The sequence below is a fragment of the Paramisgurnus dabryanus genome, chromosome 1 (assembly GCF_030506205.2).
Source record: "Paramisgurnus dabryanus chromosome 1, PD_genome_1.1, whole genome shotgun sequence".
Classification (NCBI taxonomy): domain Eukaryota; kingdom Metazoa; phylum Chordata; class Actinopteri; order Cypriniformes; family Cobitidae; genus Paramisgurnus; species Paramisgurnus dabryanus.
The window spans coordinates 18621519-18647041 of NC_133337.1; the positions used below are offsets into that span (position 1 = coordinate 18621519).

General features: G+C 38.4%; 1 protein-coding gene across 1 annotated transcript; it reads left to right on the plus strand.

Annotated features, from left to right (window-relative positions):
• The first annotated feature begins 184 nt into the window (after positions 1-184).
• On the plus strand, positions 185-25523 carry frs2a (fibroblast growth factor receptor substrate 2a). The gene is made up of 7 exons (XM_065273358.2): positions 185-537; positions 20033-20129; positions 20227-20315; positions 21112-21298; positions 22157-22294; positions 22369-22532; positions 22627-25523. Exons 3-7 carry the CDS (start codon positions 20253-20255, stop codon positions 23581-23583), a joined length of 1509 nt encoding a protein of 502 aa, XP_065129430.1. The 5' UTR covers positions 185-537; positions 20033-20129; positions 20227-20252; the 3' UTR covers positions 23584-25523.

Here is a 25523-nt window from a genome sequence, read left to right on the forward strand (position 1 = left end):
TACCCCACTATTTATCTCACTATTGTTCTTGTCTGTTGTTTATAAATTAAGAGCCAAGTTGTAATTCCTATAATACCTATAAAATACTGAAGTACTTTCACTACTTAAACTTTTTAAAATCTCCCTCTCTCTCTCTCCACCCCCTCTCTCCCTCTCTCTCTCTCAGGCCTGATGGGAGTGAGAGTAGAGCGGCGCGAGCTCACATTCAGAGCGCTCGAGCGCCTTCACTTTCTGCTGCTGCTGATAAATCGAAAAGATCAGACTTATTTACTCAGAAAACACAAAGAAAACATTCACACCCAAAACATCTGTGTCGGAATAACAATTTCAGGCGTTTTTCTTTTCTTCGTTCTCTTTCTGGAATGTGAGAGATGGGTAGATGAAAAAGTTTCGCTGCTTTGGTGTCTGAGGGAGTTTTGATACGGGCGATGAGTCCTGTGAAGAGATTTTATACACCAGACTGGAAAAACACTCATCTATCGCCTTCACTAAGACAAATAATATCGCATTAAACTCACCAGTGGAGATATGACTATAGTAAGTACACATTTACATCATATTTCATGAATTCAATCCGCTTTGGCTGTGATTATTTGTTAGCGGGCTACGTTATTAGCATAGTAGCATCGCTGAGTATTATATAATTAAATTCAGTCAATTTTTTGGCGTTTTATGTCAGATTTTGTTTGTTGGGCGTACTACTTTACAGTTAAAACAGAGATTAAAAGTTATTTTCATCTGGTATAATAAAGTAATGAGCTCGGTATGTTTAGGCATCTGTAATGTTAGTTTGTGTCTGAGTGAATTACACAGATTTGATCATAAAATCCTCATAAAAGCTGATAAAGTTTATGTTGCTGGTTAAACCAGCAAGGATATATAAACAATTAGTTGAATTTTATTGAGTTTGTAACATGGTTTGTGTATGTATTCTGATGTGATGGGGGTTTGGCACTTCGAACCAATTGTGTTTATATAGAAAACATAAGGAGCAAAAATCAGCATTGCTAACCAAAAGAGTTGAAAGTTTTAAGAGCACTTAACTTCATTATTATTTGCTGTGTTAGCTTACAATCACAAGCTTCTCACAGCCGAAAGGGTTGTTATCTTGTTCAGTATATTGCAACGTTACATTTCAAAATAACATTTCAGGCTTTGATTACAACAAGATTGAGTTTGTAAATGTGCACAAAAACACACACCATTCATTACTAAAAGTGTTATTATCATGGCCAAAATGATTGATAAACAACCATGGTTGTGTTTTTTTAAAACATGTTTTATCAGTCCTTGCATTCACTCTTGATGATGTTGTAAAAGCTAAGCAAATATTTATAAATCATTGTGTATTTATTTAACTGAACTGTTATCAAGGCATACTTACTAATGTGATCAGTATATACTGTGACATGACAAAAAGAACACAGTCTGGTTCATAACATTTCATTACCAACATTTATGCTGTGAAATGAAAGATTTTGTGTGATTCTTGGAATATGAGACGGTGTGTCTAGAAAGGCAGTAGTTAACATAAATTTATTAAATTAAAATATGTAAACACTTGAAAAAAGTAATTTGATGGTTTCATGCACTCAGTAGACAATAATTCATTTTATGTGACACTTTGTGGCCGGCACAAACTATATTCAATGCTCAATTTGAACCTTGCGTCTTTAATGTAGTCCAGGTTGTATTTTCTCTTTGCAAAGCTTTGTTGATGTCCATTTTGGTTTCTATCAGATTCATCTGGAATCTACCACATGACAGATAAGTGCAAAAATGCCATGTAGTTGCTGCTATTCCCTCTATGTAACCTGCCTACATTGACGTTGTGCTTGTCTAATAGCATTGAGCTAAGCAGAGGATGTATTTGGGGTGTGGCATATTCTGGGTCGCCACACCTGGAGTTATGGCAGTTGATATAGTCACAACCTGACTAAAAGATTACACTTAAAAGAAGAACGTTTAGGTGTGACATTGAAGAATGCACCATTCATAGCATAAACCTGGAAAAATAGGAGTAACTAACAATATCTCTAATACTAAAATACACTATTTAAGGATCGTATGAGCTCTGTTTGGAGCTGCTGTGCTTGTGTGGATGGTTGTGTAGATTCTGTTAGGAAACTAGAAGCCAGTCTGTCTGAATTCATGTTCCTTAAAATCTGTGTCTACTGATGGAGCGACTGTGTTTCTCCTGTTTGCCCAGTGACTCAGCAGCACTGCCTTTATGGCTTCCAGTTATTGGATTTGACGTTTTCTCTGACGCACTTTAAATCGTTTGTCTCTTATCAGCCACAAAAGCTTTAAAAGCATTAACTTGTCTGTGTATTAATATAGGGTACAGTTCTGCCACTGACCACAATCTAAGTCTTTGGCTGTGGTGTCATTCTAGTCAGCTGTATGATGTATATTGTAATATACTTGATTACTCTTGTCTGTGCAGTTTACAGATATTATACACTGAAGCTCATTAGTGTGCTGTGTGTGTGTGTGTTAGATGTGATAAACAGTGTTGTGTGTTCAATAAGAATTACATTACAGTTAGTTGGGTATTTGTGCACCGTGCAATATAAAAAAACTATTAACATACAAAACAGATTGCTCGGGTTGTTGCAGCTGTGGGTTAACTGGTGCTCTTAAAAATAACGGTGCTTAAAGGTAGGGATGCACGATATATCGGCCGACATAACGTTATCGGCCGATAACTGCTTATTTTTAATATTATCGGTTATCGGTCTGATAGCAAAATTAGGCGATAAATGAAAGCCGATAAATGATGGATTATTTCAGTTTGTTGAACCACTTCACTTGCTCATTGCTGGCCATGTGGAGTTTTGATCAGTGCTTTCTGTGACATAGCACGAAGATGACATGTGTTGCAGGCTCAAGAAGAGTATGCTAGTCTAAATATATATTTAAGCAATATCGCTCGAGTAGGAGTGTGATATAGCTCTATATCATCACGGCTGTGATTAGGCCAGAGGCACGAGGCCGTAGGCAATCACAGCCGTGATGATATAGAGCAGGGCTTCTCAAAGTCCGGACTCCGGTCCGGATCCGTACCCGACGGGAACTTGATCCGGACCCGCGTCCACTTCATATTACAAGTGCATTCATTTCTATGTGATTGATTAAATGTGTGCATTTGCTTCTTTACAAATGCATATTAAACTTGTAAACCATTCGTTTAGTTTTTTTTTCTTTTTAGATTTAAGAGTATTCCTGGTCCGAAAATAAAACGAGTTATTTAAAAATTTTCTGTGTGACGCTGTAGCCATCACACCCAGATATTATGCACAGCTACTTCATGTACTACGGCTTTTGATCAGTACCGTAAGTCCTTAGCAATCTGAAATCACTGTTGGTTTTAATCGTTTATAACATGCATTTGAAAAAGCAACACTCGTCAAACATAATCTTTATACATATTCTTTATTATCATGAAAATACCTGAAAAGATTTGAAGAACAGCAATATAAATATATCCTTAAAAACATTTCCTGGAGCTGCGTGTGTCTGGTTCTTCGTCTACAGCGCCCCCTGGCTTTTGGATGTAGCGCCATTTCACAGTAATTCATTGAGAAGCATAGCAAACATCATCAGCCAATTTATAGGTGCACCCCTAATTTTGGTCAGTGTCTCTGCATACCAACCACACTTTTTTTTGCCATGGTTTATGCATCTGATGGAGAACAAACTGTGCCATTTCTCTAATTAGGTTCCTCTGTATTTTGCACCTGGTTACTTTTGGCATATTTCTTGTGTTTATGTTTAAAACATTTTTTACTTTCAATGCAAAATACACTTATGTTTTTCCCAAACTATTTGTGTTGATTTGTTATATAAAGAAATTATTTACATAAAGTTTTTCCGGACCTATGAAAATGATGAGAATTCAGATTTGGACCTTTGAATGTAAACTTTGAGAACCCCTGATATAGAGCTATATCACACTACTCCGAGAGCGATATTGCTTTTATACAACAGTTCGACGGCACACGTTTGAAAAACGAAAACTAGAAAACAACAACGGAGTTATTTTAAAAGCCTCTTTGTTTGAGAACTACTTCTTCCGCCACGGATTTGAGGGCGGCCAGAATGACAGGTAAAACTTCCGGCTGCTTTGAATCTCATAATAACTCAATGGACGGAAAAGCCGTTACTTTATATTACCGTTTCTTGGTCACAAAGTGTAGTTTTAAGATTAGTTCAGTCGAGAATGTATATGTATTATATTTAAATCTGCAGTCGATTAGTAAAGATAGCGCCTGTTTGAACGTTTGCTTACTGAGATTCGGTACGAATGAGAACCAAAGCATGAACAGACGTCTGTGTTCATTCGCCCCGCTGACCACCGCCCTCTCTGGGCTACATCTCTGACTGGGATTCCCTGGCTCTCGTGTTGGCCTTGTTTGTTTATGATCGTCAAAATGAGACCAAATCAGCAGTATTTGGTGTCATGATCAAACTATTACTTGTTTTTTTATTCATATTTAGTGTCTTTTGTGTTGTTATTGTTTTGGCGCGAGGTAAAAGTTAATAAAACTATACTTGTATAACGTTACTATTGCTTTCTCATTTAATCTTAACGCGATACGAGCACTCGATTATTATTAAACTTTGTTCTTGTCAGTACTATACAAAACGGTTTTTTATAAGTGTCAGAGAGATGTTTTTGCATGCTGCTTATAAATATACCAGTGGCGATATCTCATAACATGTTTTAATAGTCACGTCACGATAAAGTAAATGATCAATGTCCACATTTAAAAGCTGCGGTGCTTACCTGCAGTTCCACGGTGTTTTCGCGTTCTGATAAAAGATATAGCTCCAGAAAAAAACGAGTGTTTATATTCCTCTTTCCAAGTGTTAATCGTCCACACGATGTGACAAGACATTTCTCCCATTAACTTTAACGTAACATCCAAGAGCGCTGATCTTTGACAGAATAATTACTTCCGATTGGGGATTTACAGACTGATTTATGAGCAAGTAAACTAATGAGACACACGGAGAGTGATTCAAAACAGCGCGTCTGTGTTTTTCCATTCAGAGATGAGCCTGCTTAGGACCTCCATTCACTAGGTGGCGGAATGATACGAAAGGTGATGCGGTTACAGTGCCGTTATCAGCACAATATCGCATAGCTCTTAGCCAATCATATCTATATCTATATATCGGTTATCGGCCCCCAAATACAAAGAGTTATCGGTATCGACCAAAATTTCCATATCAGTGCATCCCTACTTAAAGGGCATCTATTATCCGATTCACCATTTTTCATTTCCTTTGGTGTAAAAGTGTATTAGCACATGTTAACCATATGCAAAAGGTACAAACCCCAAAGTGAATGATGGTGCGAGTTATCATCTCCAACGTAAATCTCTTTTCTTGGACTACAACAAACACACAGATTGTAGGCAACAGTTTACTTCCTGGGATTGGTGATGTAGAGAAGACTGACATTATCATAATTCCTCCCGCTTTGGACTCACAGCCTGTAAGTGAAGTCCTGTTAGCATTGCGACCGAATCTTTCAAACATGGTAAGGAGCGTCACATTTTCAGCTGACTTCAGAGGTATTCAGGTTAATCACAACGTACAGATTTGCTGGCCAATCAAGGACACGGCGCTTTTCAAATCGATGAGTTTTGTACAAAATCTGTGCGTGCCGTTTCAGGAAGAGGGTGAAATCTAGTGCCACAAAAATGTAAAGTATGACATAAATAATGTGTTTTTTTAACCATAAACATGCAAACACATTATATTATACCTAATACACAAATAACTTTGTTTTTTAGCAATGAAATATGTGCACTTTAAAAGGTTCTTAACAACCATGCTATAGAAGAGAACCATTTTTGGTTCCTTAAATAACCATTTTGCCAAAAGTACTTTTTCTTACATAACTTTTATAATCTAAAGAACCTTTTTTTTCCACTACAAAGAACCTTAAGTAAAACAGAAAAGTTCTTCAAAGATTCTATATGGAACCATTCAGCTTAAAAATGGTTCTTCTATGGCATTGTAAAGCACCTTCATTTTTAAAATTGAATGTTATATTGATAATGAAGATAATGTATAACTGTAGATGGTTTGTCAGCTACTTTGTTTTAGTGAGCTTCTACCGTGTTCACGTCTACAAAGTCTAGGCCAGATGTTTGAGTTAAACACCAGGCTTTAGTGTTTCACCAAGTAAACAGATTGTGGTGATGCTGAAAATCTTTATGTATTTGTTAAAAATTCAAGTAGGCTTGTCCTATAAAATGATATATATGTCTCTGCTAAATGAAGCAAAAGGTAAATGCAAGTGTATCTGTCCTAACATGACACTGGAGTCACACCTGAATGCCTTTGAGTTGGAGTCGTTTAAGGGCGTCCCTCAGGCTATGACTCTTTAATGTATAAATAACGTTGACACAATTTAGTTACTTGCGAATAACAGTTTAATGAGCAATAAAGAGGCTAATGACCAAAGAGGCTAAACAAAACCAGTGTTAGTTTAGGATATGTTCCTCTGTTAAATAGCCAAAATGTTTTATTGTGCGCCACAGCCATGCACTGTAATCATAGCTTGCTGCTGACATTAGGAATCACAGAGTGGGAGTTTAAAATATGATTTTGGTAAGACAGTGCCTCTTGAAACTTTAAACACCACACGGGGTCAGTGGTCGGTCCCTGTAACCTCAATGACACAACTGACCTGTGCTTGATATCTGTATTTCAGATTGACTTTCTTTAGCAGTCCCCCATTCTCTCCCTCTCTCTTTTTTATCTCATTCTCTTTCTCGAGGAGAAGGAGCATTGAGGTCATCCACTCTCTTTCTGATTCTGCACCTCCTACACAAGCTTAAGCATGTAGCGAAATAGCGACTATTTCATAGTTTCACAAGATGCCTCTCATTTTCATCATAACTCATTATATTAGAGGAATGCATTAAACTTTGTTTACATTATTTAAGGGGTTTATCTTAAGAAACATGGCAAATAATTTGACATGTAGAAAAATTAGAGATGCACCAATATATCGGCCAATAATCTGTATTGGTCAAAGAAGCAATTTTTCACGATAGTTTAAAAACAGCTGATAGTCATGGCCTATATATCCTTTCAATTAAAAGTGCACAGGGGATTGCAATGTATTTGAGCTCTGTGTATAAATTGTTAAGAAACATCACTAGGTTAATGTTGAATATTATTGGTCATTGAATGAATGACGTTTAGAAAATTCAATCTCTAGAATTTAGTTATTGCAAGTTAATATAACCAAAATTTCGGTATGGGTATATGCAGATATAAGTCTAAATAATCTGCTATAGATATCAGTGGAAAATTATATATCGATGCATCTCTATAGACTGTTTCAGCAGTAACAACATAAATAAGCGGCTTTGTGGTCATCACGTAACTTCCGGTAAACTCCGTGAAGAATAAATACCAACAAAGTTCTTTTAAAGTAGTTTATTTATATAACAAGCAAAATTACGCTTACGTATGAGGGACAAACAAGGCAACATCCGTTCGGACCGAAATCTATGATTGGTTGAACATTTTTTGGTCCTACGCCTTTCACGGATGACATAAATTTCATTAAAAAAAAAAAACTTAGCGCAGTGATTGCTATCAGGATGTGAGGAGACTTTTAACCAGCATAACTAAAAATGTTTCAGGATCTAATGTGTTACCCTACCTTTAAACAAACAGAAACCGAAAGTAAAGTTCAGACCAGACGCTTATCGCGTTACCGCACGTGCCCTCGATGAAACCGTCTATAAGGAATCTTAAGGTTGTTTTTGAGATGTTTACTAAATAAGATTTGTTGTTCTTGCTGTTTTCGGATGAAATTTGACTTGCATGGTTTTTTTTGTCAGAATTACTATGAAATAAAGTGCCTTGATTAATGAAGCCACGGGCACTCACAGGAAAGCTGCCGTCTCTCTTTACTGTTAAATACCGCTATGACCTGAATAAATGCTTGTGATTGTGTTAGGGGCAGGGCTTTGCGCAGTAGCTCCAGTGCTCATCAAGACACTGTTTTAGTGCGCACTCACACTATCCAAATCAAACCGCATTCGGGTGCATTTGACCCCCAAAGCCTGGTTCGTTTGACAGATTGCACTGTATCGGGCGCGGTTTGGTTAATCGCGCCCTGGTCGGCTTGCAGAGGTGGCCGGTTCATTAGGGCTCAGGTGCGGAAGGCATAGTGTGATCGCTAATCGCACCAGAGCACTTTTCAAAAGGAGAGACGTCAATTGAGCGACCACTCACCTTCATCTGCCTTCTTAAAAACCTTCTGATGCACGAACAGCGTTACGTGAATGTGAACATGCGTCAGATCACCTAAGCAACATGATGGCATGTGAGAGGGCTGTGTGTCATCATGCACCAAACAATTACACAGACTTTAAGCAAGAGTTAATGTGAATCTTACTGTTTGAATACAGAGATGTCAGATGATAAATAAAAGCTATATTTCTAGCTTGTAGTAATTGTCCATTACCAGCCTTTTTTCAGTCAGACTTAGTATGAGTTTCAGCCTCCCCCGCACTGACACATCACCTCTTTTCTCTGTCTTTCTGCTGGGAGTTAAAGTAAACTAGCGGTCTTGTTTGAAGTGTGTGAGTCGCTCCGCATACACCAGCTGGCCATACTGGGAGTGCTGGGTTACTGGGGTGACACGGAAGAACTGAGGAAGAACGTACCCTCTCTCTCCCTCTCGTTCTCTCTCGATACTAGGACGCACACTTACTAAGGAGCTCTTTATCTGTTACTCGTCCCACAAACAGTCGGATGGCAGCTGTTTGATGTTTTTACACATATGTCTGATCATACTTACAGGATAATTGTAGCTCTGTTAGTCAACACTCATTAGAGCTTCTCTGTTTATCTCCCACTCTTCATTATGCAAATAGCTTTCCAGTGGGCTGTGGCCTCAGGACATCCAAAAATGAATCATGCTATTGCTTGCTAAAGTATTTCTTCATCTGTGTCATATCTACAGACAGGGCTGGGCATATCAGGGGTGTGATTCTTCCGGAAAAATCCGGAATTCCGGCTTTTCCGACCTGAAAATGAGGCTTTCGTGAATCATGCAAATCCATTTTTTTGTGTGTCGTGTGTGGGGGGTTTGCAAGGCACCGTTATAAATAACCGCATATCACTCCGCATTAGTCTATTTATTTGTCACGATGGAACTTCATTCAAAGCAAAGCTCACCAAAGAGCTTGCAGTCAGATCTCCGGCGTGTGGTGTTGGCTGCGAATAAAAAAAAATCATGCGTTCGCCTACAAATAGTATGAGAGAAACACATCTTTCACTCTCAACCAAACTAACAAACTAGCCAAACAGAAGTAGAATGGGGAGGGGTCTTTGAGGTGTGGCTGAGATCCAGCTACAGATGTTGCGTGGCCGCGGAGAAGTCATAAGTTAACGTTGTAGGCAGGATGAAGAGTAAGTTTATGAAGCCTAGGTAAGACAACCTTATTGATAAAGGACCTAAATCAGTGAAGCTGGGCAAGGATAGAAGGAATAGGCAGAGACAAACAGCATTTTAGTAGTAAGAAAATTAAGAGAACCCGCCAGGTGTTTGCTGCTTTGACAAAACTGTCCGTTTCAAATCTGGCTATGGCAGTAATGTAAATATCAGATTTCTCGTCGAGGTGAAATGCTGTCTCACAATATCAATATAAAGTTGCGTTTGTGTCAAAACGTTTGCTTGCATTATTATTCTGTAATCACTTACGTTAACGCATGCATATAAGTTACGCGAATCAGATCCAACGTCATCCTGACGAAAACACGCCTGTATTTGCTCCTCTTAATGGTTCCACATTCATGGATCTGGTTTGCCTGTGTGTGTGTGTGTTTGTGTGTGTGTGTGTGTGTGTGCGCGTGCGCGCGTAGCTCGACTGTTCCAAAAGAACTATGCAAAAGACAAATGCACTTGACTGCCTTTCCAGAAAGTCACAACATTTGAATTAAGTAACAAATGTTGTAATCAATAATTAATCTGTATTAAATGCCCCCACTAATTATTAATATATAAACATTAAACATGTTTCGACCAATAGCGAATCTCATTTATCAAATTGTGTATGTGGCTTTTGTGCCTTATTATTACCATATGCAACCAAAGATTTTACTAAAAGGGCATAAATTTGTTTAGAAGAACATAAAAATCCTCATAGATCAAGTCACTTATTTTTACTCTCAAAATGCACCCACATTGATGTATTTACCTTTAAATGCACAAAATGATTTTGTTCAGTCTGATGGAGTGGGAAGGCTACATGATGGTCAGGATGGCACTTGCCCACGCAGATTGACGATTGGCCACTCAGATCGATCAACTTTGAGTCCAAATTATATTTCAACTGTATTTCATTATATATATGTGTGTGTGTGTGTGCGTGTGTGCGTGTGTGCGTGTGTGCGTGTGCGTGCGTGCGTGCGTGCGTGCGTGCGTGCGTGCGCGCGCGCGTGCGTGCATGTGTGCGTATGTATGTCGCCATGTCATGGTAGGTGTACCGTATATTTTCCTGCTTTTTTGTCCTTTGCCAATCACACCTATGGCATATACAGTATGACAGTAGAAATGTGTCAACTGGTAAAGGTTTCGTTGTAGACAGATTTTTGCAGCAGTCATTGGAAGGGAAACACTTTACATTATTAACATTTGAAAGCATCAAATAAAATAAGATTAAATATTTTTGATTTGTCAAGTAAATCTTTCACTGGATTATGTATATTCAGCACTATATACCAACACCACGACTTCAACTTTGAATGACTACAGTGGCAATAAAAACACTTCTACTGCATCCACTGGATTTAATGAAACTCATGTTTAATTCTGATGAGGATTTATTAGTACTCTCACAATTCAGAAGCAAAACCTATCAGTCTGTAATCAAAAGATTACTTTGTCCTTTTCCTTGTGTGTTTCTCAACACCAGGGAAATCTTTTTCTTCCCCAAGTCAGAATCATTGAATCCCTGTCTGGGCTTTTACACTGTCAGAGCCATTAAAATCGAAATTAATCTTTGTCCTAATGAGTAGGTGTGTCTGGCGTTTATTCATTGCCAGTTGGAGACAAGCTGTCTGTCATATCTATAGCCCTCCCTGAGAATAGACCATTTAAGCAAGCATCCTATTTTTCCAAACCCCAAAGCCTGAGAAACCAAATTTGAATGCTGTTTACATTCCAGCGTAAAGGAAAGAAATGCATCTTTATTTTTGAGTTGGGATTCAGAAGTGTGTAGCGTTCCATGAGGAAGAAGCATACGGGTCGAGTTATTGAAGAGTGGATGTAGTGGGATGTGTTTTTCCCAGTGTTGGAATGCTGTGTTTAAAGGTTTGGGGTTAGCTGATGCTAATCCCCTGCTCATGACTTTCCACCATCATTTTAACAGTGCACATACATACACCATCACACAAAATAAAATCAAAGTTGCTTAAAGGGGACATTTCACAAAACTTTTATAAAATGTCAAATAAATATTTGGTGTCCCCCAGAGTATATATGTGAAGTTTTAGCTCAAAATGCTATATAGATCATTTATTATAACATGTTAAAATTGCCACTTTGTAGGTGTGAGCAAAAATGCGCCGTTTTGGTTGTGTCCTTATGCAAATTAGCTGATATCTGCACTAAATGGCTGTGCCGTGGTTGAAAAGTGCTGTTTAAGGGGTGGTGTTATCCCCTTCTGACATCACAAGGGGAGCCACATTTTGAGGACCTACTTTTTCACATGCTTGCAGAGAATGGTTTACCAAAACTAAGTTACTGGGTTGATCTCTTTTTACATTTTGTAGGTTGATAAAAACACTGGGGACCCAATTATATACAATTGTGGAAAAAGTCAGATTTTCAGTAGTTCACCGAGAAGCTAGGGAAAATTGCATAGATAATCGGAATCGATTTTCCTCGATTATGAACCCGATTTTGCCTAGCTTCTCGGTGAACTACGGGTCTGTGCAATAAATGCCGCTCCATCTGAAAGCAGCTGATGGCGATTTACTTCTAAACATGGAACCGGCTTTACTGATGACACGCGCATGATAATGGCTGTGCCGTGGTTGAAAAGTGCTGTTTAAGGGGTGGTGTTATCCCCTTCTGACATCACAAGGGGAGCCACATTTTGAGGACCTACTTTTTCACATGCTTGCAGAGAATGGTTTACCAAAACTAAGTTACTGGGTTGATCTCTTTTTACATTTTGTAGGTTGATAAAAACACTGGGGACCCAATTATATACAATTGTGGAAAAAGTCAGATTTTCATGGTATGTCCCCTGTAAAAGATGATTTGAGAGCATTATATGAAGAGATGGTAATAATTTGTTACCCATGAATAGTGACGCATCTCTTGGTTTGTTATCACAGCATTATGCTGGCCCTGCTAATCATTGTTATTTATCGAAATATTATTTAAATTTGGCAAATGTTCACATGAGGGTATGCATATCGCAATAGTTCGATTTTAAAACTTCAAAACTTCAATACTTCAGTTTTGTATAGTCACAGTTTTGGGTAGTCGCAGTTTTACAAAAGAGATGGGCTCATAAATGTGCTTGTGTGCTCCAATGTGTGGAAGATTATTAATAATCAGAATGTGAAACATGTATGTTTCTTATCGTTTTCAGCTTTTAAATATTTTTTAATGACGTTAAAATTGATTTCAGAAACTTAAAGCATTATCGTATTGCATGCCGTATTACTTTTCATGATATATTTTCCCCAAATATCTTGTAAATCTTCTTCAATGTCTTGTATTTTTGTAGCTGATACAGAGTACCAATTTCTTGTCGTCATGATTGGCCGATACTAATGCCTGATACTGATTCTTCAAGCTAATGTGTAATAGTGGTTTAACGGTTTAAATTCTCACGGTTCGGTGCGTATCACAGTTTCGGACCGTTTCGGTGTGTGTTTGTTTATGGGGACAAAAGGCTACTGTTAAATTTAAAGAAAATAAAATTATTTAATGGGTTAAAAACACCTAACACTTTGGTCACAACAGGCTTATTATAAAAATAAAAACCTAATAAGTTTTTAACCTCTGCCAACAGATTGGCAACAGATGTGCATATTATGAGTTGATTGGACAGGTACTCTCATATAAACGCACGCATAGCTTATTCAGAACCATACATTAGCGGTTTTATGTGTTGTTTTTTCAACAAACTATATCAGAAATGCGTGGTCGAATCAAACACGTTGCACCGTGAATCATGTGCGTGCCGAATCATGGGATAACGGGATGATTTGATTCTTTACCGAGAACTGTTACACCCCTAATGTGTAAGCTCCTTGATGACTTTTGTCTAGATAAAGTAATACCACAGATGTTACCTTTGTTATATTATATAATTGGGTATATTATTGTTGATTTAATTGAGAATCAAATAAATGAGCACAACAAATATTCATTCTTCTAAGAGCAATTTAATATGCCTTTTAAAAATGATTAAAACTTTAAACTGTTAATACTTTAAAACGCATGCAAATAACAAACTTTCGGCATGTAATGTAAGCGATAGATATAAGTTGTGTATCCCTATCTTGTATATTTTCTTCAATATCTTTTTATCTAGTTTTTAAGACCTGTAGTGTAAAGCCATGTCACATTATAGCACATGTCGCATTACAAGATGAATAAAAATTATGCCTATAAATTCCTGAATTTTTGTGCGTGTTTTAAAGGAACAGTATGTAGGATTGTGGCCAAAACTGGTATTGCAATCACAAACCTTGTGGCTAAAACTGGTACTGCAATCACACAGCTGGTGGCCAATATGCAAAATGACAACATAAACATCAGTTGAGGGCTGCAACTCCACTTTTTAAATGACAATATCCTGGCCAGGCCACTGATGTCAGTGATATAAATATTTGAAATGAAAATTAATTCTTAATGTCTAGTGATATATCAGGGCCATTTTATGATTAATTGATATACATTTCTTACATACTGTTCCTTTAATAATTGGTCAGGTATGTATTGGATTGTGATGCCTATTGTCTCGGGAATGTGTCTCTACAGTTATCCAGCACAGTTGTGATGCAGCTGAATTGATATGCAAAAGTAACAATCACACTAAATAACATGTGATGGCTAGGGCTGTGCAAAAAATCGACTGCGATTATCATGCGAGTGTCATCAGTAAAGCCGGTTCCATGATTAGAAGTAAATCGCCATCAGCTGCTTTCAGATGGAGCGGCATTTATTACACAGACCCGTAGTTCACCGAGAAGCTAGGGAAAATTGCATAGATAATCGGAATCGATTTTCCTCGATTATGAACCCGATTTTGCCTAGCTTCTCGGTGAACTACGGGTCTGTGCAATAAATGCCGCTCCATCTGAAAGCAGCTGATGGCGATTTACTTCTAAACACGGAACCGGCTTTACTGATGACACGCGCATGATAATCGCAGTCGATTTTTTGCACAGCCCTAGTGATGGCTTCAAATGGCTGTTACTACGGGCTGTAAAGTGTTAGTTAAGAGCAGTCTCTTGACTCATTCTTTCCAGCTGAGCATTTATACTGTTAGAAATCTTTACAAATGCATAATCACACTTTAGTGCTTCAGTGACCCCACATCGTTCCCAGAATGCAAATCCAGTGAGTCACGTTTGGCTTCTGTATGACAAGCCTCTGCAGAACCAATAGAGCGGGACCGGCTGAGCAGAAGATTAAGAGAGAGACATAAGGTATTTTTGTTGTCGAAAAATCCTACCTCTGCATCCACACCCTGTGCCCCGTGGAATGTGAACATTGTGCGGGGGAGAGAAGTTGTGGCTTCACTTGTCACATGGCCGGGCGGTAACACGCACACGGAGCCCACTATGGGTGTGGGTGATGAAGTCAGAGGGGTGCAGCCTTACTCGGAGCGATTCCCTTGTGCTTTCAGTGAAAGTCTTTAAGGATATATCCATCTTAACCTGGAGGTCTTAGTATGTAGTAACCAGTATGTGTGCCTCATGACCTGTCGCTCAGTGGTAAAGCATAAGCAGGTGTTAGCTGCATTAAGGTTGTGGGTCTGATACATAATGATAACATGTATACCATTTTAATGCATCGTAAGCTGCTTTGGCTAAATGTGTCTGCCAAATGCGTGAATGTATGTTGACCTCAATTATCACATGCACAGGGATTGCTGATGGAAGCTGTGTAGCTGTATGATGAAAACACTGATAGTAGAAAGTAGTTCTTTTAAATCATTTTTATTAAAAAAAATAAAAGTTGTGAGAGAAAACATTAGTATTTTGAGGGTTTTTTTTATTGATCAACACTTTTAATGAAAATGCTAAAATTACGACATGAGGCTCCACGTCGGTACGTAAGACAACTATTGATTCTTGTGAGTCTTGTGACACTGAACATTTTCAAAGAAACGTTTTCAAAAAAGCCAGGATATTATTCAGTTCAACTACAAAATGTTTTAGGGATGGCATTAAGTTGAGTAGATTATGAATTCATTTTTTTTAGTTTTGGGTTAAAATAGTTCACCCAAAAGTTCCTTACAATTCTCATTCCTAATCTGGAGACTCTGCATGATATTGAACCTATATGGAGCATCTTGCTTTGGATGTTTGTGTTCATCCATGACCTTTAAGTTTAGATGAAATCTGAATCGCTCAGAGTCTGACTCATGCTCTGTGGTTTAGCAGTGTATTGCAGGTTAGTCATGATGACCTCCTTCATTACGTGGGGTGATAATTGCCCAAACATGCAGCAGAAATAAGTGAATCTTTACACGCAGCATACAGTTGGCCACAAATCCATCCAGATCTGCTCAGTATGGAGAGGTGCTGGATTCAGATGACTTAAGTGGGTTTGTTGTGGTTGTGTTGGCTTTATGTGTTAAGTGAAATTGTAATGAGCACATCATGAAACTGCATAGATGAAGCATAATGCTTTTAGGTTGGATTTACACTTCAGATCTTGATACCCAATTTCAATCTGTTGACTAAATCCATATTTTTGATGACCCGCTTACATCATTTTTTAAAAGCTCATGTTTCATATCCGTTCTGTGCCACGAGAGAATAAATCGTGATAAAGTCACTTCAAACATAGTGTAAATGCGGCCCTAATGGTTTAAGTGTGAAATGTGAAAGGACATGGAGGTCACATGACCTAGGCTGAGCTTTATACACCTGTGCAGGTGGGCCATATATGAAATGGGGCTGATGTTTGCACTAAAACCCCTTCATCTCTTAAATAAGCATTGTTCTTCTGATGGTTGATCTCACATAAAGGACGTCTGACCTGTTGTTTTAATACGGAATAAGATAAGAGGGTTATGAAGCTCACAGATGAATATTAATAGGCCACATCTCAAATACATTTCAATAACAGGTGCTGGACTGGGCCAAACTAAGTTCTGTCTGTCTGTGTATCATCCATTCAAGTTAGGATTATAAATCATGTATTTTGGACATCTTAAATTATTTACAGCATTGAGGATTTATTTTATACTGTGCTATAGAGACGTGAAGTGTGTAAGAGTTGGTTTTAGTTTATGCCAGGTAAAAGATAGATTTTTATATGTACAAGTCTATCTGTACAGTTTATTGGTTTATCATCATTCATATAAAGATGAAGTGTAAACTAGAGCAGAGATTTACTGGAGCTCATGATGAATCATTTATGAACTGTGCTTCTGCTCATCCAGCATATTCATATTTAACCTCTTTAATTTTCTTATTTTCTATGCTAAGTAAAAGGGCCATTCACATGGGCCTTGCTAAATAAAATTTTGCTTTAAACTTGACACATCACCATATAAATGTACTTACAAAATGAAACACTGGATACCACAAAACAAACACGTATCTATGCTCCACTGAGCTCATCTAACTAATGGCAAAATGGCAAAACCTTTTTCAGATAGAAGTGAGATAAGATCATCTTCATATGATGTGCAGCTGTCCTTGATTGATAGACTTTGGTTCAATTTATTTTATACACTTAATAATGCTCTTAACATAGATTTGGACACAGATCCTTTGACTGTTGGCATTTCCCCGACATCTTATTTCACCAGGTTATTGCCTTTAAAACTTGCTTGCTTTTAGCAACTGTAAACGAGCCATTCTTTTTTTAAATGGAAAAATGCTTACCCACATCACATGATCCAAGAAGTCTTAAGCTAAATAAAAGTTAGGATTCTCAGCACTTTTAGCATCCCTCACATCTTTTCAAAAGACCTGGAAACCTTTCTTAGATTACATTAACTCTTTCCCTGACAACTGTTTTTTTAAAAGTTGCCACTTGCCAGTCAGCACCAGCATTTTTTTTATTTTTCATGAGTTTCACATAAGTCCGCATAGGCGCGTTGGTGCGTGCTGCAAAAATTACGTCAATGCGGAGTGGGCGGTCGTGCGTGTTGGGTCCGCGAGACCCCATTTCACGTGGATGTGTGCAGGGCAATTTTTGTAAATGCGCGCGCAGCTCCATCCGAAAATGATCAAACTCAAGGCGATTCTATCCAAGCAGGCAAGCTTGTGACGTATCTCTTTGATCAATCCATGAAAAAAAATGCATATACTATTTATCTGACACTCTGGATGTAAAGTATGGAAACTATGCAGTTTAACACACAAATTATTTTACGTATGATTCAGATTTTTGGCTTATATTTGTATTGAATGAACCACTGGACTAGGAATAAAATGCAAACCTTAAGATGTCTGTACTGCTTGTTTAGTAAACATGTTAATAAAATGATAATGTTTAATAAAGACATATTTAAGAGAGTGTTGTTTTATTCATGTTGTCATATTTAGGGCTGTGCGATTTAGGGAAAAAATCTAATTGCGCTTTTTCTGCCAGGAATTGCGATTCGATTTGCGATTAAATTTTGTAGCAGATGCAATGTGCATCTGCCTCTTTAGATCGTTAGATCTTACTGATACTGATTATGGGTCTGGTGATTTAACTGTATTCTTATGTTTTTTTGTGAAAATAAGGAAACAAAAACAAAGAAATTAAGAATATAATTAACACTTCTTATTGTATGAAATGTAAAAGGATCTTTAGCTTGGACTAACACTGTAACAGTATTTAAATAAGTGGGTTCATTATAGCTGCAACTTTAACAAGAAGTTAAAATATTTAAATGGGTGACTGAGTTTTACTGAAAAGATTTGAATGCATGTTTGTTTGTGTTTGTAAACAAAGAACTGTAATACTCAACTTCATAACTATCAAAATATTAAAAAGCTACATTTGGGATTTTTAAAATGAATATAAAATCCAAATGCGTTCAATGTCATGTCATTTCATTCAGGTGACATTAGCAACCCAGTTAAATGGTATTGGCCAGGCTTGTAAGCATTGCTGGGCGTGTGTGTGTGTAAAACGCATCATCCGTTTTGAGAGACGCGGCCGTGAAGTCTTGCGATGCGGACTTGCGGAGACAGGCGGGAGTATTTAATAAGCATAGAGACACAGGCTGTGCGTGTGCGTCAAGTTTAAACACCTTGTCTGTTGTGGAAGACGCGCACGAAAAGTCTTGCAATAGGGGAACGGGCGCGAGTATTTAACATTGAGAGACACGGGCTGCGCGCATGCTTTAAATTGAAACCCCTCGTCAGTTTAGGAGAAGCGCTGTTTTGGTTGACGTGCCTCTCACGGAGAAAGCACATACATACTTGCGCTCGCTAAATTGGTTAGAATGTCACAAAGCCTCTCTGCATATTTCTCACATCGCATCATATCGCATCCTTTCGCGATGTGCTAATCGCAACGTTGCACATCGCGATTGCGGTTCGATTTCGATTAATCGCATATATCAAGTTCTGATGTTCTGACTCCTATCCTCTTCTTTGTGTTTGCTTTTGTTTTGATTACTTTCATTTGGTAAAGTTGCTTCTGTCGTTTCTTCCTCGTGGGCTTGTTTAGGATTTTTCTGGATGACTTGAAAATACAATGCTACAATGAAAAATGTATTCATCTCATCACACAGACCAGTTTTTTCATAGCATGTGCAACATATATGTCGCACTGTACAGCCCTGATATTTATATAGACATACATTATTGATGTCTACACAGAAATAGGCAAATATGAATGTAAAAAATTTAAAGATGCTGCTGTTACCAGCATACATTTATGATTTTTATACAAATGAACAAATGAATGTGTAGGAAATGTCCTATATGAATTATTAAGTGTGCAAGGCATAGGCATGGGCAGGTATAAGATTCTGGCGGTATGATAACCTTTAGCAAAAATACCACGGTTTCACGGTGTTGCGGTATTGCCATTGCAACACTAAAATGTGTTATTTTCAAATGCCAGGTACAATTAAGCCTTTAAATTATAATATGCTTTCAAAACATATATAATATTTTCGTAATGTATATTAAATGTAAACATCAAATCAATCACATGACTTCATGATTTAATGAATTTTGTATAAGCACAGCTCATACCTTGGAGACGGTATCACAGAACATTTTAGTGGTTTTGAAACCTTGACTGTTTTAAACCTCGGTATACCTTGAAACCGGTAACCGGCCCATGCCTAAGGCAGCAGTAGTACTAAAAGTCAGAATTCAGTTTTTTGGCACACACTTGTTTTTAAGAGAAAAACTGCCAATGACGAGTTTTTCCGGCAATCCGTATTTTCGCTATTATCCACCAGATGATGCTCTTACCCAACTTATAAAACCTGGAAGAAAACTTTGTAGAAACCTACCCATATTTGAGAGAGGATAAAAGCAGAGGATCTGTTCTTTCATTTGATATATTGTATGTTTATATATTTAAAGAAGAACATTTTCTGGTAGGCATTAAACTTTTGTGAAAATCTTAAAACATGCTGGCAACTTTTTTTAAATGCTGGCCGGGAAAGAGTTAAGTGCCTGTCCTGAAGTCAAGACTCTTTACATGTCTGTACCTTTGGATCAATGAAAAAGACGAGATCAGTTCTGCAATGTGAATAAAGCACAGAAACATACAGAAAGTACATGATAACCGGTAGAGGTTTCTAACCTTTCTTTCTTTTCTTCACAGGCAGCTGATCTCTCTCTATGGCAAACATTAATGCTGGAGGTATGATGTTGAGGTTTGTGCTGATGAGTAAAGCAGAATCATTGATGGCTGGCTGCAGGTAAGCACCACATTGCCATCTGCTGGCTGATCAGAGTAAAGACAGATTGGGCCATATATCTAAAATCAGGTATTAATCTATATATCTCATATCCAAGGGGTCCAATGGTGTGTTGACGGCGTCATGGGGAGCTGTTTAAGCTGTCCCGAGAAAGAGATCGACCCCAACCATCACAACAAGTTCAAGGTGAACATCTTCATCAATGTATTTGAGAAGAGCTGTTTGAGGAAGGGTCTTTATCAGTCACACGCACATAATAAAGTTAACATGTCATTGTGTCAGATAAAATAGCTAATCGAACAAATAATCTGAACTAGTTTTTATTTATTAGACATTTTTTCAAATACTTTCAACCAGTTGGTGTAATCTTATTTTTATAGCATATGCTTTAAAGGGGACAGAGAATGAAAAACCATTTTTACCTTGTCTTTGTTGAATAATGGTAGTCTACCCACATTCACAGACATACAAAAAGTCTCATAGAAATTCCTCTTTTAGAAATGTCAACCAGAAAATGGCCCAATCTGAAAAACTGATGCTTATGACATCACAGGCATCTAACTGCCCCTCCACTTTAAAATAATTGGCTACATTTTTTGAGTGGCAGCAAAGTCAGCCAATCAGTAAAGAGATTGCAAGTTAAGCCAGTAGGGGGAGCCAAATAGGTGCAAAACCACTTGTTTAAAATCCCCCCACCCTAATAGAGCTATCTGAGAGAGGTTTTTAGGAAGCTTCTAAGGCATTACAGACACAAACAAAAACTTTTTTTGTCTAAATGTCACATCACAGAACAAGGATAAATACTACGTTCAATCATTCTATGTCACCTTTAAACCCACTGAATCTGTTGTTCTATATCTTTGATATTTTATTGTCATATGCAGCAACATTTTTTGTGTAGTAGCTCGTTGTATGTACACAGTAAAGTGACAGTGAAGATTTTATCAGAGGATTATGGAGTTGTGTCGTCCTGTACGTTCAGGTGATAAACGTGGATGATGATGGCAATGAACTGGGCTCAGGAGTGATGGAGTTAACTGAGGAAGACCTCATTCTCCATACACGCAAGCGAGATGCTGTCAAGTGGCCGTACCTCTGTCTGCGTCGCTATGGTTACGACTCCAACCTCTTCTCGTTTGAGAGTGGCCGGCGCTGTCAGACCGGTCAAGGTGAGACTTAAACACTTTTATTAATTCGAACAGCACATGGTTATTGCTTAACTAGTTTTATTGAGATTTCATTCTCTCCTTCTGCTGCTCTTTGTCACAGATTCCTGGTATGTTACACATTATAATACTTCATGAAGTTGTTTTTAATGTTACTGTTAACTAATGACGTGATAGTTGTGTAGTTTAACCCCGTTGTGACGAGTACGTTAATATATATATATTAAAGGTGCAATGTGTAAATCTTAGCAGCATCTAGTGGTGAGGTTGCGAATTGCAACCAACCTGTTGTCCACTGCAACCAGTCCACTGCTCGCCCCTCTTTTTCGAAGCACATAGAGAAGAAGCTACAGGGGCTGATAAAAGACAAATCTGAGACAGCTGAGATTAGACAGTCAAGCAATGAGGTTAACATAGTGATGAAACGCTCTCTGTAGAGCAGTTTGTCTGTTTAGGGTTACTGTAGAAACATGGAGGCGCAGAATGGCAACAAAAACATAACGGTTCATTATGTAAAGTCTTTATACGTTACTGAAAACATAGTTATGTATATTATATTGCATATTATATTTCTGTCAAGAGATTCTCCTAAAATTGACACACTGCACCTTTAAATTATCATAACATATTCACAAGTAATGAATATCACAGTCATTCTAATACATTTGTTTCCTAATAATTTTGCATTAAAACAATTTAATATATGCATATATACATTGGTTAATATTTCTGTTGTGGTGAGTATAATGTGTGGTGTTATTTCTTTGTTGTGTTTAATATTGGTCATCAAATCTTAATTCACCCTGTTTTTTTTAATATAATCATTGTTTGCTGATAAAACCCATCCGGCTCCTTTTTCAGGGATATTTGCATTTAAGTGCGCACGGGCCGAGGAGATCTTCAACATGCTGCAGGACATCATGCACAACAACAGCATCAGTGTTGTAGAAGAACCTGTGCTAGAACCAGAACCTCCAGTCACACCCCACACTCCCACCAGTAAGACCATTCAGACACCTTTAGGTCTCACACACCCAGCAAAACCTAACTAACTCCTCCTTGACTCTTTTCAGCTTTGGGTTACTCTGTCCCGACGGTAGCTAATGGAATTGGGCGGTACCCGTCATTCGGTGACGCCTCCTCGAGACCTTCCAGCCGACACCCATCAGTGGGCAGTGCTAGGTTACCATCTGTAGGGGAGGAGTCGACGCATCCGCTGCTGCTCAATGACGAGACGGTAGGCGTATAAACTTTACCACAAGGCACTCTGGGAAATAAATGTGTTGTTTATTATTGTAACAATCTTTTATATGCATGTGCAATGTCTGCAGGTGCACACTTATGTCAACACGACGGGTCTCCAAGAGGAGCGGTGCAGTTTTAGTAGTGGCCGCACCCCTCTGGAGCTCCGACCCTCTTATTCAGAAGACCCGGTCCCAGTTTCTCCTAATGAAGTTGAGCCACAGGTAGTTTTGGAGCCGGAGGGTGCCAAGTTTGTTTTAGGCCCCACTCCTGTACAGCGGCAATTGCTGCTAAAAGAAGACAGACCACTCGAGCAGGACTTAGGAGCGACCGGCTCCAACGTACAACCCAACGGCTCTCCAGTAAAGACTGTGAACGGTTGCACGGGACCCGCTGCGGACTGCGATACCGGTTACGACAGTGACGATCGCAAGGAGGCGTCCCACGAGCAGCACAACGGTTCAGCCCCTCCCTTTTCCTCCGGTGCGAAACGCATAAGGCCTCCGATGCCTCTCCCTGACCCCCATAACGCCAATAATTCTGCTCAGAGGCGGACTGCGCTGCTCTACTACGAGAACCTGCCGGCGCTGCCGCCCGTGTGGGAGGCTCGTAAACATTATAGCGTGCCGCAGGACCAGGAGGAACTCAAATCGCCCTCTCTTAACGGATTTCATTCCTTAGATCCGCAGCACAACTACGTTAACACGGAAAACGTCACGATGCCCCTCAGCGCGCACAAGCTGCGGGACTCCGGCACACAGGCCACCGTTTTTAACTTTGACTTTCGAAGGCTCGGGGTGGGCGACCCGCTCCGGCAGCTTAACTACATCGAGGTGGAGATGGACAAAGTGTCAGACTCTAGCGGACCCCATACCCCGAAAACTCCCACGACGCCCTTACCGGCCACACCCACGCGCCGGACAGAACTGTACGCCGTTATAGACATCGAGCGCACGGCCGCCATGTCAAACCTACAGAAAGCACAGCCACGAGATGACGGTACGTCCAGGAAAACACGACACAACAGCACAGATCTGCCTATGTGATCTCATCATGAATGATTTTGCTCTTTGCATTCAAAATGTTTCACAATGTCCTGGGCACGTTTCACCCCAAAATGAATAACAAATACCATTTGCATAAATGAAGCCCTTATATTCCAATTACAGTAATGAATTTCGAGCGTCACCTGATAAATTACAATTCTTCTTTTTTATTAAATAAAAACATAATGTTTAAATCTCTTAACATGTGTTTAGTTCAGACAAAATGTAATGAATTCTTTGGGTTGATTTTGGGGTGTGCTATGACCCAGACATCAGTTTCATATTGTTACAAGTATGTGTACTCTTTTAGTTTCATACCTTAAAACACAATATTTCTGAGGTCTGTAGATATTGTGGTGGAGAAACACAGGTCCTGTAATGTACGAGTAAAACCAACATTTGTTTTAATGAGGTAACAGCAGGTACTGATCAGAATAACATGACAGGTATTGATGAGAAAACACTACAACAGTTTACCAGACCTCATTTATAAATGCTGCCATGTTTTTCTCTCTTTTTGCGAATTCAAAGTCTCTTTTCAATGTAATTTACTCATTTTGCACTTGAGAGCAATAACCGATGCTCACTGCGGTATTCTAGAGTCACACGGTACACTACAGTCACTTTAAAATCTTACTCTCAAAGCAGGTGTTTGTGTTGTTGTTTTTTTTAGGAGGTTACACACTACATCCTTGTCATGATAGACTATATGGGAAATAATCTAGTTGCCAAGAAACCCTAATACAAAAGGGCTTATAGTCATTCCTGTACATTATACCATACTAGAGATGCACTCTGTACTATATCTACATAGCCCAACATTAGTGCTTCTTGGTCTTATTGGACGCAGAGAAAAAACATGGCTTTATAAGCAAAGAAATAAGTCAAAACATTTTGTTTTGTACGTATATCTGATTTGACATAAAAGGCAAAGTAAATTCTAGACTTTTATAGTGAATGCATTTTAAAAATGACAGACTTTTCATTATCTGTGATATTATGATATTAACACATTAATATCGGTTATCAACCATTATAAAAACAACAATCTGCTTTCCACATTGGCCAAAGGCATCCTTATAAAATCTCTAAGGTATTTGAAAGGTTTGAGTATTGATTTGAGGGTCTGTTTGATTTGGGTGTGATGGGTATTTCACTAAGACAGCAGTGTTATAGAGCGCGTGGTGTAAGTTAAGATAAACTTTTTTCTTTGGGGCAGGAAAGTCACCAATGGGAACACAAAACGAATTATAGTTGGTCATTGTACTCGATGTAAAGAGGAGAATCTGTTTTGAGAAGAGCTCCGAGAATGTACGAGGTGCTGCGTTTGCATTTCTATTCATCACTGTGTCTTAGCAGGAAACATGATTGTATTGTTCATCAATGTCTGCTTGAATGTTTTTTCCAAACAATGGACACATCTGTTTACGGCGTACAGACTGTTCTAGGCATTGGTTTATATTGTTAAGTTTATATTGTAAAGTTTATTGTATGCTCGAAATGCATTATATCATTTATTTTCTACCTTTTTGAAAGAGTGCGCAAATATAGGAACATACATGTGTACAAAACATCCAGTAGTTTTAGAAACGAAAGAGCGCTAACAAAATACTAGAAATATCTAAATCATTTGCCAAATGTAGTGTTTGAGAAAATGATTGATTGGTTTATTCTGATATCCCTCGTGTGGATGGGGTTTATTCAGGACAGATGCGAGCGTACATTCCTATGAGAGTATTCCACAACATATGAACATTGTACTGAAACTAGTTTTGATATTTGCTTTTGATATACTGACATCGGTTTAGTAAAATGTTTGTATTTTTTAAGAAAAGACAAAATATTGTGTATTTTGTGATATGTACCGTTACATCCTCTGCCCTCGGTGCCAACTCTATTTTTGTAGCATGGCAAAAAAAATCATTAAAGACAAAAATAAA

What these genes read in the sequence shown, in the direction of transcription:
- frs2a (XM_065273358.2), top strand. Translation starts at nt 20,253, where the DNA reads ATGGGGAGCTGTTTAAGCTGTCCCGAGAAAGAGATCGACCCCAACCAT. An exon ending in ACCATCACAACAAGTTCAAG is followed by an intron (nt 20,316 to 21,111) that starts GTGAACATCTTC and finishes CTGTACGTTCAG; the next exon opens with GTGATAAACGTGGATGATGA. An exon ending in GCGCTGTCAGACCGGTCAAG is followed by an intron (nt 21,299 to 22,156) that starts GTGAGACTTAAA and finishes CTCCTTTTTCAG; the next exon opens with GGATATTTGCATTTAAGTGC.